Source organism: Bombus bifarius, unplaced genomic scaffold (assembly GCF_011952205.1).
Source record: "Bombus bifarius isolate JDL3187 unplaced genomic scaffold, Bbif_JDL3187 scf7180000007977, whole genome shotgun sequence".
Taxonomy (NCBI): Eukaryota; Metazoa; Arthropoda; class Insecta; order Hymenoptera; family Apidae; genus Bombus; species Bombus bifarius.
In genome coordinates, this window is record NW_022884362.1 from 4,224,936 (window position 1) to 4,238,888 (window position 13,953).

The 13,953-nt window shown below is 33.2% G+C and overlaps 2 protein-coding genes across 4 annotated transcripts in view; one reads left to right on the forward strand and one right to left on the reverse strand.

The window, feature by feature from the left end:
• Positions 1-1,360: 1,360 nt before the first annotated feature.
• On the reverse strand, positions 1,361-8,536 carry LOC117204102 (sialin-like). Of its 2 annotated transcripts, none has more exons than XM_033441148.1 (10): positions 8,239-8,536; positions 6,196-6,401; positions 5,852-6,073; positions 5,261-5,345; positions 4,984-5,150; positions 3,813-3,962; positions 3,281-3,413; positions 2,903-3,156; positions 1,986-2,349; positions 1,361-1,952 (listed from the first exon to the last, which is right to left on the reverse strand). In XM_033441148.1, the coding sequence occupies exons 1-9, from the start codon at positions 8,303-8,305 to the stop codon at positions 2,056-2,058; spliced, it is 1,578 nt and encodes a 525-aa protein (XP_033297039.1). In that variant the 5' UTR covers positions 8,306-8,536; the 3' UTR covers positions 1,361-1,952; positions 1,986-2,055. The 2 variants fall into 2 exon arrangements, with proteins under 2 accessions (XP_033297039.1, XP_033297037.1); XM_033441146.1 differs by lacking the exon at positions 8,239-8,536 and adding an exon at positions 7,421-7,723.
• Positions 8,537-10,297: 1,761 nt separating this feature from the next.
• The window catches only part of LOC117204030, a 149,277-nt gene continuing 145,621 nt past the window's right edge, over positions 10,298-13,953 (forward strand). For both annotated transcript variants that reach the window (XM_033441027.1, XM_033441028.1), the window contains exon 1: positions 10,298-10,689. The gene's annotated coding sequence lies outside the window, so the exon portion shown is untranslated. The remainder of the gene's footprint in view (positions 10,690-13,953) is intronic.

Below are 13,953 nucleotides of genomic sequence, written 5' to 3' on the forward strand. Positions count from 1 at the left end.
AACACATGTACATCAAAGACTTTCTTCGTTACAGAGATATTCTTAACAAACGTACCCATGCATGAACTCGGAAAAGTTTCACTTCATTACTCTCGAACGTTCGCGGGCATTCGACAAATATCGTAAAATTGTTACAGCCATGATTACAATAACGGGCCATTTATTCAGAAATAGAACGGAAACGAATAGTTTAGCAGTGTGTAATAGAGGAAAGAATTTTTTTCATGCGGCTGCAGGCAACCTTTCGATTTTTCTGCGGCGTGGCAACCGGATGCACACGTGAAAGGTTGTCGTTAAGAGACAGAAATATTCGCCAACTGGACGGTGTTCCTATGCTTTGTAAGCTGCAACTTCCGGTATCCTGTGAACAGTGCCAATAGCGCGTGTACGGTTTAGCACAGATCACGTAGGAACAGCTCGTTTCTTAAAACCGTCTAATTAGACCGACCGTTCCTTTCATCGACTTTCCTCTTCACTGGTGATGGAAAGTTGCAATGGATAGGGTAGTTCATTGTCTTGCCATGCATGTATATACGATACACAGATGTCTGCACGATCAGCAAAGGAATACGGGACAAAGAAGAAGAAAGGAGAATTCGCAGGGATCAGATACGATCTTGATAAGTCCTCGAGTTCAGCTAACAATCGTGTAATAAAATATCAAGAGAGAGTGTACGAGCCATACTCTACGAAGGATTTTACTTTTGACGTTTTACGTACATACTAGAACTTATCGCAGTAATGTAAAAACAAATCACAGAAACGAAAAGTCAAATACAGTTAATTGAAAGGATATCTGTGAATTGTCTGATTTGTTCAATATTAAAGCATTGTGGAAATATGATACCTGAAATTTGTTTTCTATTAAGTTTCTTTCTAAGATCCATAAGATTTTGTAATTTGTATTGAACGATTAAATACTATGTTAGAATAAAATATTAATATATGAATTTTTTAAAATATCAAAGTAATCGATAAAGTAGTGCCAAGTTGTTTACGAATAGTTAAATAAATTAAGAACAAACAATGTGACGTAACATTTATTAAATATTCAATTTAATGTAATAGTCCTAAGTGACTTACTTAGAGTTATCAAATTGTGTGTGACGCACACACAAAAACATCTACAAAACTTATTTTAACAATAGGGAAACTTAATGAATTAATAATGTGATTTATCTTGAAAACATTAATTATTATTCGTAAAAATAAATCAAAATCGAATCTACTAAAAATTTTAACGTCAGGATAACGTTAATAAGATCAGTATCTTAAATAGGGGAATGAAGATACAAGAACTATAAAATAAAAAGGAACATAATATACAATATTTTCCCAATAAATTAATTTACAATTGAACTGTCTTTAACGGTAAATTATATTCCTATTTCATCAAACGTTACAAATCTTAATAACATTAATCCATAATTCCAAGTAACTTAAAAAATATACAACTTGTTTACATGCTATATACATTTCTTAGTAACATTTATCTTAAAATTACTAATAGTTGTTCAACATTCTGTACAAGTTTACAAGCTGCAATCAAGAAAGGTCCTTAGGTACGGACGTAAAACACTTAAAAATACTAAATAAATATCAAATTCTCCATACATGATCGTGAATATAGCATGCCAACTGGCATAATTTCTTAATTATAATTTTCCTAATTAATTATAAATTCAAATTATAGAACATCATTGTAATCGGCATAACTTTTCTACTTATAGGTGTCCTAATCCACTGTATCATTTCTCTTAAGAATCAGTTAAACCATGCTCACACTTGCATGGACTGAAACTGTCCAAACTGTTTTATGTATCCGTTGTAACGAGTTATAATAAAAAATACCATATACTTTCAGACGAATAAATTATGTCACAGACCTCGGTATCAATAAAAAATGTAGTTCGGAAAAATAATAACATCTAATCTCTATATAAAATGTTCTCTTCCATGGTGTTTACATCAAAGCTTTGATTCAAAACCCAAGAGACCAGCCGTACTCTTGAAACATTCGCTGTTCAAGGGTTGAGAAATGATCTGGTTAACAAATTAACTAGATGACAGGGAAACTTTCGAGTGGACTGAGGCAGAACGAGGCACGTTTTTCGCGCTTTCGGTGTCTTCCTCAAGTGGATAAGGACTGAAAGGCTCGGTCTGCACAGCAACATCCTCGTAATCAAGTTCCAAAGCGTCTTGCTCGTAAATTGCATCGTGACTTCGCGGCCGAGCTACAGAAGGAATCCACGGTTGTGGCACGCCTTTTCCAAGTGCTAAGAAAACCGCAGCAGTTGTTAACAGAACGACGGAAGCGACACCGAAGACCAGCCGCCACGAACCAGCGATCTGAAATAAAAATTTTGTTGTTCATTATAGGAGAACTGTAAAATATGCCAGTAAGTGGTCAACTATTACTGATTTATAGTTGAAAGAAAGTGAAGTGTAACAGAATTTTAATTGTTGGATATTTTCTAAGTGACAGTTAATAAGTCATAAAGAAGTATGAGGAAGTTAGAATTCGGAGATCGTTAAAATTATTAGTACGATTTCACGAACGAATGTAAAAGACTTAATGTTTCCTGTGATGTTCCTCTTATGGTTAGAGATATCGTTAAACGTTTATATTTATGGCAAGACACTGACGTTAAAATAGAAATTAAAGTGTCTGCAAAGAAGTTACATTTAATTGAAATATCTACTTGGGTGTATTATATTTATTCTAATTTCTGATAATTGTAAAAATGCCTTAAGACAAACGTATGCCATTTCATCGAAAGACACATGAAATTACTTTATTAAGACTCGATAGAAAAATTAAAATTTAGATGATCGATGCTTTTTTTAAATGGGATGATATATATCTTTTCTTGCAGAGATTAAAACAAAAAATTAAACTTGCAGAGCCATGAAGGGCCTGAGTGACAAAGTAATTGGCAGCCAACAGTCCTGCTGCGCCTAGAGTCGAGCACAATGCACACGCAGCCGCTGCGCAAGCTGGAGATTCTACAGGTGCAAGATCTGCTATAGCTGCTAAAGCACCTGCTGGTGCAGTTCCAGAGACAAGAAGAGCAGCTATGCCTAACCAAGCTGCCCCTAATGCTTGACAACCGGCATAACCAGCGACAAAAAGTAGGGCAGCGGGAATAAAATGAGCTGTAATCAAATTACAAATTAAGTTACTCCATTTAATAGATCTCCTTCTTGATAGGATAAAGTACACAATTTGATAGAATTAAAAAATATAGCCATAAACTTTTCTTTTTAATGACATACATACCGGTATATACGACCAACTTTCTAGCTGTGGTTGTCGAAACTATTTTTGATTCGCGAACGTGATCTACAAGAAGACCGCATGTTAACGCAGCCATGAAATGACCAATGTGTGGTAACGTTGTTAGAACAGAATCCTGGAACCATTGAAAGTTAATTAAAAGTTTCCAAAGATTAATTTTTAGTATTAATAATTTATCTGCACAAACTATACGAGTATTATTAGGATTTAATTTATATTTTCTTTATACGGTTTCTAACATGTACCTCTAACATGTAAGTAAATAAATAAATCAAAGTATTTATTAAAAATAAGACAATTTTTTGTTGTTCATAATCGTTTTAAAAAAATTTTATACTTCTTCTTGATACAATAAAATGGAAGTCACAAAAAAGTATATCAGGATTGATGGAAAAAGCAATGAACTAAAATACAAAAATCAAAATATTTAACTCATTACCAAGTACAACTATATATAATAACAATAAGATAGATAATATGTATAAGATTAATAAATATAAGATAGAATACTTACATTAGCTGTTGAGAATCCATAAATAAGTTTTAGATACTTTGTCATACCAAGGGCAAGCGTTGCATCGCCCCATTGATTTCCCATTGTTGCTACAGCAGATGCCCAAACGGGAACTGATCGTAGTAATTTTCCCCATGGTATCACAGCAGCCTATTTTATTATTAATTTTATGTTTTAGTCCATTATCATTTTTCATTTTCGTTACTACTTCATCATTAAATGATTTAATTACAATTCAATAACATTCTATAATCTAGAACCAGTTTTTATATAAACAACTGATTGTATATAGAATATATGTGTCTATATGTACAATCAATTTCTTATTATCCAAACTTTAAATATTTTTTGTTGGGAATTAAATTACAAAAGCAAACAATATGTGTTCCTGTATAAATTTCTTATAAATAATTTGTTGTAAGTAGAAATGTGTCACACAAAAACTTTTATCTCTTTAATAAAACAGGATAATCATGTTAATTATGTTAATAAAACTGAAATCATTTGTACTTGCTGTTAAGCGAGTTTTGGCAGTAAAAAGACTCATAAAAATAACGACGCGGTATATTCAATATTTAGCACGGAAATAATTAACTTTATGTGACGCCTCATTAATCTTTTAAAACAATGGTATTGCGATTGCACCATTGTAATATCGCATAATTCATAGAACATTAGCCTTTCTCTGTATGGTTCATGTCGTAATAATGACCTGAATAAAGGATTGCCAAAACCAGTGGAAGAAATTTCATGTACATTAGGTTATACAATAACGATGATAAGAAAAAAAATTTGATATAGGAAGAAACCCCAAATGTCATTAATCAAACAAGAATTTTATCTCTTTGCGGTTGCATGTCAAGGGGGATTAAAAATTTATGCCATTTCATTCTTTCAATTTTAGCACACAAGACAGTTCTATATTAAAATTTCATGTAATACTAGTGTGTATTATGTTAGAAATACAGATATACTATTGGTTATAAAAATATGAAACAATTTAATAAATATTACGAATATTCAAATGGAGCTTGGTGATTATAAGATTAAATATCATTCGAAATACAGATGATTATATATAGAAGGAGAAAATTGTACAGCTTGTATTATTAATCTAAAATAAATGAATTTTATAGTTAGTAAAATTTTTTAAAAGCGACTATGATCTTACATTTGTATCGTGCTGATAAGATTTCGGCGAATCTTTGACAAATCGACCAAAAGCGAAGTACCAACACAGAGCAATGCAAACGAGACCATAACAAAGTGAATCTCGGCCAAGACATCGAACAACAGCTGTACCTAACCATCCTGTGAGACAGTATCCAACGCTGACCGCTGTTGAATAATTTATTATTACATCTCTTAATCATTCTTTCTTCATTTTTCATTAATATCTTCAATCAAATTATTGTTCACATATTGGTAGTACAACATTAAAAATTTACCAGCGTAGCAACTGAAGTACCAACTTCTATGAGTGCTCTTAAACCAGGTCATAGCAAGCATGTGAGCAGCAGGCATAGTTGCCCCCTATAAATGAGGAATGATGTAATAATTTCTATGACGTATTAAATAATATCATTGTTCCATCAGTGACGCTTGTATTTTCCAGATATATAACTTTAAAATTATCGTATTAATGCTACGTAATTATTTAGAAAATACTAAAAACAATAGAAGGAAAGAAAGTATTGAATGTTAATATTCCTTTCAAAAAATATTTAACTATTCCTAAAATGATACGATATTGTTATCAGTCTTTACGGAGAATTTAGTTAGTTAATAAAGTTAATATATAGAAATAGAATAATTAACGTTATACAGACAATTTTAATATAAAGAATTTATAAATTGTAGTCTTTAATTCGTAATTACTGGAATTCAAAAATTCTACTTCTATTAATCATAAACGAATCGAATATATGGTAAAGTAACAAGCTTTTAATGAAATTTCAAAACATATTTTTCTAAAATTGACAATTCATAATTTTATCGTGCTCCTTAAAGTAATATGTACTATGGTATTTAATTCTTACTGTGCATAATCCCTGAAAGAGACGAAGTGCTACGTGAGACGGACCCCTCCATGCAGCTGGTACCAATAAAGACGCCAGACAAGCACTAAGAACTGCACGCGAAAACACCATAGATGGGCCTGATCTGCCCCATACTAAACACCCCCCTAAAATTGGGCCAGCCACTTGACCCCATAGGAACGCTTCCCTCATTATGGATTCTGCACGTTCTTCCGGTGGTAACTATAAATATAATTGTAATTTCCTATGAATGCACAAATTTTCGTAATTTACTTACAATATTCGTTTGACAGATTTCAGAAACATTCAGAGCATATACATTTTTAATATCATGTCGTATTTACCTCCATGAGTATAACTTCAAAGTCTTCGGTACGATTACGACTACTGATGTTGACCAGCATCTCGCAATGCCACGATGTGTCGATGATGGCATGATTGTCTTTCTGATTGGCGAGCAATGCGACCGAAGAACTCACTTCCACTGAACCACAAAGTGCAAATCCTACTGCAACGAGCGCAGCAACGATGTGTCGCGCTCGTACAGCCGCTAATTATTAATATAATTATTAACATAAATATTAAACAATAATATTAATATTTCATCCATTCCATGTATAGAATTATCATTAGCAATTATCCAAAGGTATTATATTTGCAGATATTTATATAAAGTTCTGCACGATGGGTGTTATATACAGATTTGATTTGTTCGAATAATTTTTGTTTTTAAATTAATATTTGAACTTTTTGTTATCGTACTATCAGGCGACAATGGGCAAGCAATTATGTGCATTGTATACATACATTATCGGCGACACTATACATCATCTTTAATAGAATATTGTTTGATTTTGATAAGATGATTAAACAGTAGATTTCGTAGTTTCTACCTTTAATTCAAAGTTAAGGAAATATCCCAATTGCATATATTACGATATGTAGATATATATTTACCAATATTGGTCACAAATATCTTGAAGATTATATTATAATAAATCCATACATACAGGATGTCCCGGTATTGATGATATAACTGGAGGGAGTGATTTTACATGAGAAAATAAGTCGAGAATAAGCAATAAATTTGTTTCATTGGAGACTTTGTTTTTGAAAAAATCAACTTTAAATTGCCTCCGAGTACGCGTGCACTTGATTATGTGTGGTTAAATGGATCTCCAGACACTTTGTATACGATGAACTTAATGAACGAAATAAAAAGGTATAATAAACATTTAATCTTTTTCTGCTCCAATGTGTTATGTTATTTACCGATCAAATTGGATATCAAAACATTTATTTCTGTAGTAACAAATATTTTAAACTTATTGTGTTATGTTAAACAACGTTCATTACTATTAAAGAAAGGTATCACGTGCGACGTAACTGCACAAGATAGTAATGCAACGTAATTGCACGAAATAATAATGCTACGTAACTGCACGAAATAGAAACACAATGTAACTGCACAAAATAATAACGCAAGGTACTCTCAATCGCTTGCTTATCTTATTATACTGCTTGTTTTACTAAAAATATGTTGCTTGTTTCATATTTAGTTGAACGAACCTCGAACTTCTTTTGCGGCTTGTTTTATTTGAACACTGCTTTGTTTCACCAGTTGCACGCTACCTCTTTTGACGAAGTCTGCCATTTCACAAAACTCGAAAGGAGCAAAATCAACGACTACATACTACTTTTATCATTCCTTCTACTCCTATTATCTCTTTCCTATCCCCGCGCAGTATAAGAGACCTCGACTTTGGTTTCCTCTAAACGCAGCACAAATAATGATATTTAAAATAACTTGGCGATAAGAAAATTTTTATTCATTTCCCATCTTCATCTACTCCTTACACGATTTATTTTATGGCATGTTTGCTTTCGCGTAATGGTAAAGTTACAAAGTAGTTTTAAAGTAGAGTAGGAAATTCTGGGTATATACATTGAGCAAGGAAGGGGAATTAATTATATAATAACAATTGTGCTACGGTTGATAAGCTATCGTGTTATTCATCCTATCGTCTGTGATACATACTGATAAGTTTCTAAATCTCAATCAGACAGGTGATAAGTGGCAATTACCAAAATTTTACAAAATCAATCTATAGATTGTAGATTATACAATACAGTGTTTATATCGATTTTACTACTTGTATGCAACTTGATTAGGTATATATCGATATCGTCTTTTAGTATCTTTATAAGGTAGACGCTTAATACATTCAAACGTAACACCAGTTCTACCCCATAACAAATATATTTATCGTTTAGTTGGATAGTGATTTGTTACAGTAATTTATCGAAGCGTAGAATTACCGATCGAATCATTCAGGCGCGAAACGAATAAATAAAAATATCCACGTGGAAGAAGAATTTTCTCTCACCTTTCATTTCCAGCGCCGCATGTCTCAACTGAACGCTTCCACGTTTAAGACGAACGAGCGCTGCCATACTTATCACACGTATCGATGTACAGCTGGAGTTTTCATTACGCGACACAGACTTAAATGATACAGACTTAAGCACATTTTATGGTGAAGCACGCCAATTTTTCACTGACACCTCTTTGCACGGTGATACGGGGTCAATCGGATAGTCGCGAGTTGCACGAACTATACTGGCCATCTGGGAGTACGAGTGAATGAACATCTCCGTTAACGAGACTTGATACAATAAGTACCTATGCCAGGACAGCCTTGAAACACCGTTTGAGGCCTGCCTCGTGATATTTTGCCGACCGTGCCACAAAACGATATCACACACGTATTTCATACATGATAACAGACTGATTCCAAACATCAGATTTAGTTCGCTTTATCAGGACTCAGCGAAATATTAAATAACGCTGGAATTCCTGATTGTTTTGTTTTTCATGATAACACATCCAAGCAATACCTTTTGTTATTACGATCTTATTTTTGGATTGAACGATTTGCTTGTGAAATTAAGAAAAGTGCTATAATTTCAATATCATCGTTGAAATATACTGGTGCTGATTCTCTTTTTTCTTATAAGTAGACTGTAGATTTCTATGCAATTTCGTAGTTTTATGAATACTACAATAGTAAAAGAATGGGACCAAAAGGACAAATTTTGCTTCATCCCTTAGATATTATCATGAGTATTATCTTTTGGTTATTTCATATATTTTTAGATATTTTGGATATAAACAAACATTTCCTATAAATGTTACTATAAGTGACTTATTTATAAGTATACTGAGAGGAAATGAATCATTTAATGTACATACACGTGAAATAGACGACATATATTGTTGTTACTTTAATTGGTTATTTTAACTATTGATTTTTATAAATTCGAACTGCGATATTTATTCCTAAAATATCTACTTATCTTATAGAAGATTTTATACTGAAAGTTTTTCAATATAAAAAAAGATATAACTATTAGACTACGGATTTTTATGCATTTATTATTTATGATATTCAAAGCATAATGCTTTCTACAATATTTAGTACGTAAAACAATTTCCCACCTCGATTTCATTTTTAATTATGTTCATAAAAATATAAATGTGCATAAGCATCCGCAGTCCTATAATCATTCCTACTTAAGTAAAAAAAAACATTTGTGATTATAGATTGTTATTTGTTACTTGACCATAGAGAGTTAAACATGGAAAAAATTGTATGACCTTGCCCAAATGGCACCAACCAAAAACAAACATCTGTTTGATAAAAATTTATTTTGTATTTCTGTTTCTATTACTATATGTATATATAAATAGCGTTGTACTAGAGTCGTTAAAAAAATAAGTCGGATACAAATATCTAAACCAACCTTTTTTACTATTTCTACGGTTTATTCTTATCCTCCTGTTATAATATTTACTGTTAGAAAAAAATTACTCGGTCTATAAGCATAAAGAAGAATAAATATTGTAGAAATTGACCACTGTTAGCGTTGCAATCTCATTCTAGACTGAGTCGATACTGTCGTATGTCACACCAAAATGACAAGAGAATCTCGTCTGTGCCCAGATGACGAACAAACTAGAATTTTTGATATATTTATTCTGTCATTTGTTTATAATACAATACGCCACGTATGTACATATATACTTGATTAGCAAAGCTTTCATATTCTAAGCTTGCGATGTTTATTATTTCTAATATCTTATTTCATTTCTAAAACATTATCACTATCAATATCTTTAAAAACACGTTTCCTTTTGCATTTTTTGTTCAGATACGAAGTAATTTTTTCAAAGATCAAAAATAAAACGCATGTTACTTTACCGACCATTGGTTAAGAACACGTACGTCCCAAGTACCCAGCAAAGGACCCCCTCCGGTCCCCATTGGATCTTTTACCAGACCCCAAAAGGTTGCGCGTCAGGTGGTCTTTTTCCCTCTTGTTTTCTCCCCCACCATTCAGCGAGAAACATCGTATCGTACTACCTGCAAGACGATTGGTCAGTTCAGAGACAGGTCAAACGGCAACACATCGGTTAGTTAGTGTTTCTGTCACATTCATCTCTACGTTTGGAAGCGTAGTCGAAGTTGTCGTTGAGATCGCGTTTCGAATTTATCTGAGGTCTGTACCGAGCCACGTGAACGAAACAAGCGCGCGGTTTCGTGTCTTTGAAAGCGTGTGCGAGTGGCGAGGGACGACCGATCGAGGGAACGGTGAATTCCTGCGTGCTTTTAGCCGCGAGCTTTTCAAACAGTGGAAATTATGCGCCGCGGTGACGCGAGTGTACCGGAGTGTTTTGACACGAGCGTGGTGCGGTGATTTCTGTGAAACGTCGCGTTCGATGAATGAAGAAGACGCTGTTACGCACGGGAAATAACGCGGGAAGAACGAACGTCGAGGTGAGTGCCACTGTTTTTCTACAACGATCCCGCGAATTTGAGGTTAGGTTAGGGCTGTACGTGACTGTCCCTCATAGATATTACCTTACGGTGGGCTGGAGTGTGCTGCGTATTCGCCCACGAACAATACGCTCCTTTGAAGGGTTCAGGCATCCGAATCCAGTCGGGGCCTCAAAAATGGTTCTTTTCACTTCTAAACGATGCGTGCCGGCGCATGTCTCTCTTCCTCCCTGGCCCCCCTTTCTAGAATGTGAACCTCTCCGGGATCCTGCTGTGTTTCTACTATAGTCCTCTGCAACAGGTAGTGATGGGCCAATATTTCCGCGCGCGCTCTCCCTCGCAGGTTTGCTTCGTTTCTGTTATCGCGAGACTTCGCGTCACGTTTCTTTCTCCTGATAAATATGTATGAAATTTTTCAAGTACTTCAATCGAATACTTTATCGATCTTTTCGTCGTGTCGATATTCTACGTCTGTAAGATGCTTTGGATGTTGGACGTTCGATCATTCAAAATGTTCTGTGATACATATATATATTGTCTAATAGAAACTTCTTTTCTTGTTAGAGATCATATAGAACTATTCAGTCCATTATTTTGTCATGTAACTCTGCACGTAGGAGAAACTTTATGTTATTATTCGTTCATTTCTAACGTACATACATCAAACAAGTTTTCGTCTACATATACCAGATTCATATCAGATTCACGTCAGATTCACATGGATCTATTTATTCAAATATTTCGTAATACATCTTTTCGTTTCATACAAATTTCATATCTGCATTCATTATTTCATATCTTCTATAAATCAAATGTCCTAGTTCGTATATCTTGTGACATGTTTTTCTGCCCAGTGAGAATGTCATATTATACAGGAATATATACATGTGTAATATGTATATAATATTTCATATTTCATTTGGTCGGTAGTTTTAATATCCCTGTTCATATAGTTGTATTAAAATCACGTTTACATCAGATTTATATAGCGCCATATTTAATTTTCCATCTAGGGAAGAAATATTTTTAGAAGTTTCGTAATAAGTTCGTTTCTCATGATTTGTATTTTTCTTTCGGAACAGTTCGGTTGGAGCGTTTGTATCGCGTATCCCCAGCGTTTTAAATTATTTCGTGCCTGTCGTTGATGCATATTTGTGCTAGACTTTCGAATAATGTAGACTCGTAGGAAATGTCTAGTGACATCCGTCTGAAACGTGCTCCGTAAATATTAAAAGGGGTACCGTTGCATTCATACGTGCTCGATTTTCGGTGTGCAATTTGACCCGCATTACACGTTATGCGCTTTTACGTAACGTGTGTAGATTTTGTAATCGAATGCCTATCACGTCGATATTCCACACTTTGAAAAGAATCCGTTTGGGAATAACACGTGTACGTTCGGTCGTGAATAACACGTGTAAATTCATTTACGTTCGAATTGATTTTACAACGATATTTCCACTGTATTTTATTTGTAGTTTACTATCATCTCTTAATGTAACGATATTGTAGTGAAAGTGTAGCGATTATTGCACTTATCATTTTTGGAGCATCCTGTACTTCCTTCTCCAAGCGATATCACGGAAATGTACATGAATGAAATAAGATAAGATACACTTGCATCTCTAAAAACCATAGATTAAAGTTGTAGAGTGAGAAGAATAAAAATTTCTTTTATGACGATATGAACCTATTATTACTCTGAAGAATTTGTTATAGAAAAATTTTAATTCAACTGTAACTTTTATCGTTGTATCTCTTGAGAGATTATCGTTAATTTTAAATTATAATTAAAATTTCTTCGCGTTATTACACAATATGAAAATTTTCGTTACTTTTTGTATATACTTATTTGCTCTTCCTTATTGTAGAAATAAATTTTATATTATTACACGTACAGCTCTAACTAGCAAAAATAAGCATTGGTAAATTTAGACATCGTATAAATCGCCTAAATATTCAATGCTAATTTTTCTCCCCTATTTGAAATGCAAGAAAATTCCATTCGGAGTTTTACAAGACCTAAATCTTAACGAAAGTGGGTAACTCACGTGCTCGAGCAAGAATATGATCTTTTATTGCGTGTTGCGCGTTTACACTGTGCTGCAGTTATGAATAATTTATAAAATCATTGCAAGTTTATATTCGAGAATTCACATCCTTGAGTTATATGAAAAACAGAAGAAAGCTCTTGTTGGCTCTGTATTTTCACTTTTACTTGCCCTTAAGTATTCTTCAAAGTTTCGTTTGCTACTTAATTTTCAGTCCATACGTTCCCTAAAGGAACATCTTGTTTTACATTTATGTCGGGAGAAAGGGTATTTATGCTGATTACATGGAAATACAGCTTGCACGTACTTTGGTTTTCGTTCGTCAGTAAAGAGTCGAGTATAAACTCGACAGGATTTCGTATAGTTATGTGAAAATGTAATAAAATGCTGAGAACTATTTTTTTATTGTATAGAACGAGTCGCGTAGAGCCATTTGGTTATACAGTGGCGTGTATAAATTTCTGTTCAGTCAGACTTTCCATTATATATTTTAAAAACGATACATAACAGATTTTTATCAACATGGTATAACTCATGAACACGCCTTACTTTACTTGCAAAATTGGAAAACCAGGATATTCAAAAGTTTCCTGTGTCATTTTATTTTATAGATGTCTATACATTACTTACGTGATAATGTAACAGTTTTAGTATGACTCGGGTCGTAAATCATTATTAATATTTTGTAGTTATGCGTTTTGCAATGATAAAGTCAGAAAGCTTTTTATTTCATCCTTATTTATGATTTGAAAAATGCTATGATGCTTGAATGCTCCAGCTTATTTATGTAATGTTTCAACTTCATATATATTTAACTGAATTTAAATCCGGCGATTCTATTGACTAAATTGAAACTTTTACTCTGTTTGAAGATAACCATTGTCAAACTAAAACTATGTACTTTAAAGTATGTTTCATCTGAAATGCGTAGTTTCTGGTTGTTTTTAAAGATAGAGGAAGAAAATTATTTTTCATTTTTCACTTGTATTTAGTTAAAGGAAATAGACGATATAAGAGATAATATGATAGAGCAGTATTTTAGAATGTTCGTACAAAATCATGTATATGTTTATATTTATTATCTTAAACTTATTATTTCACTTGTATCGTATTAACTTATAATTTGTAAGGGATCGCAGCGACTCTTTATATTTATATCTGTCTCCATCGTGTCTCAATTAAACATAAGCTAAATTCTAGAAATTAATCACAA

Bases quoted from the DNA above. Each gene is read 5' to 3' on its own strand.
- LOC117204102 (XM_033441146.1), bottom strand. From the start codon at position 7,505: ATGGCAGACTTCGTCAAAAGAGGTAGCGTGCAACTGGTGAAACAAAGC. The intron at 3,963-4,983 runs GTAAGATCATAG...ATAATAAAATAG, and splicing joins CTTATCAGCACGATACAAAT to GCTGCTGTGATACCATGGGG. The intron at 2,350-2,902 runs GCAAGTTTAATT...TTTTTATTTCAG, and splicing joins CTCAGGCCCTTCATGGCTCT to ATCGCTGGTTCGTGGCGGCT.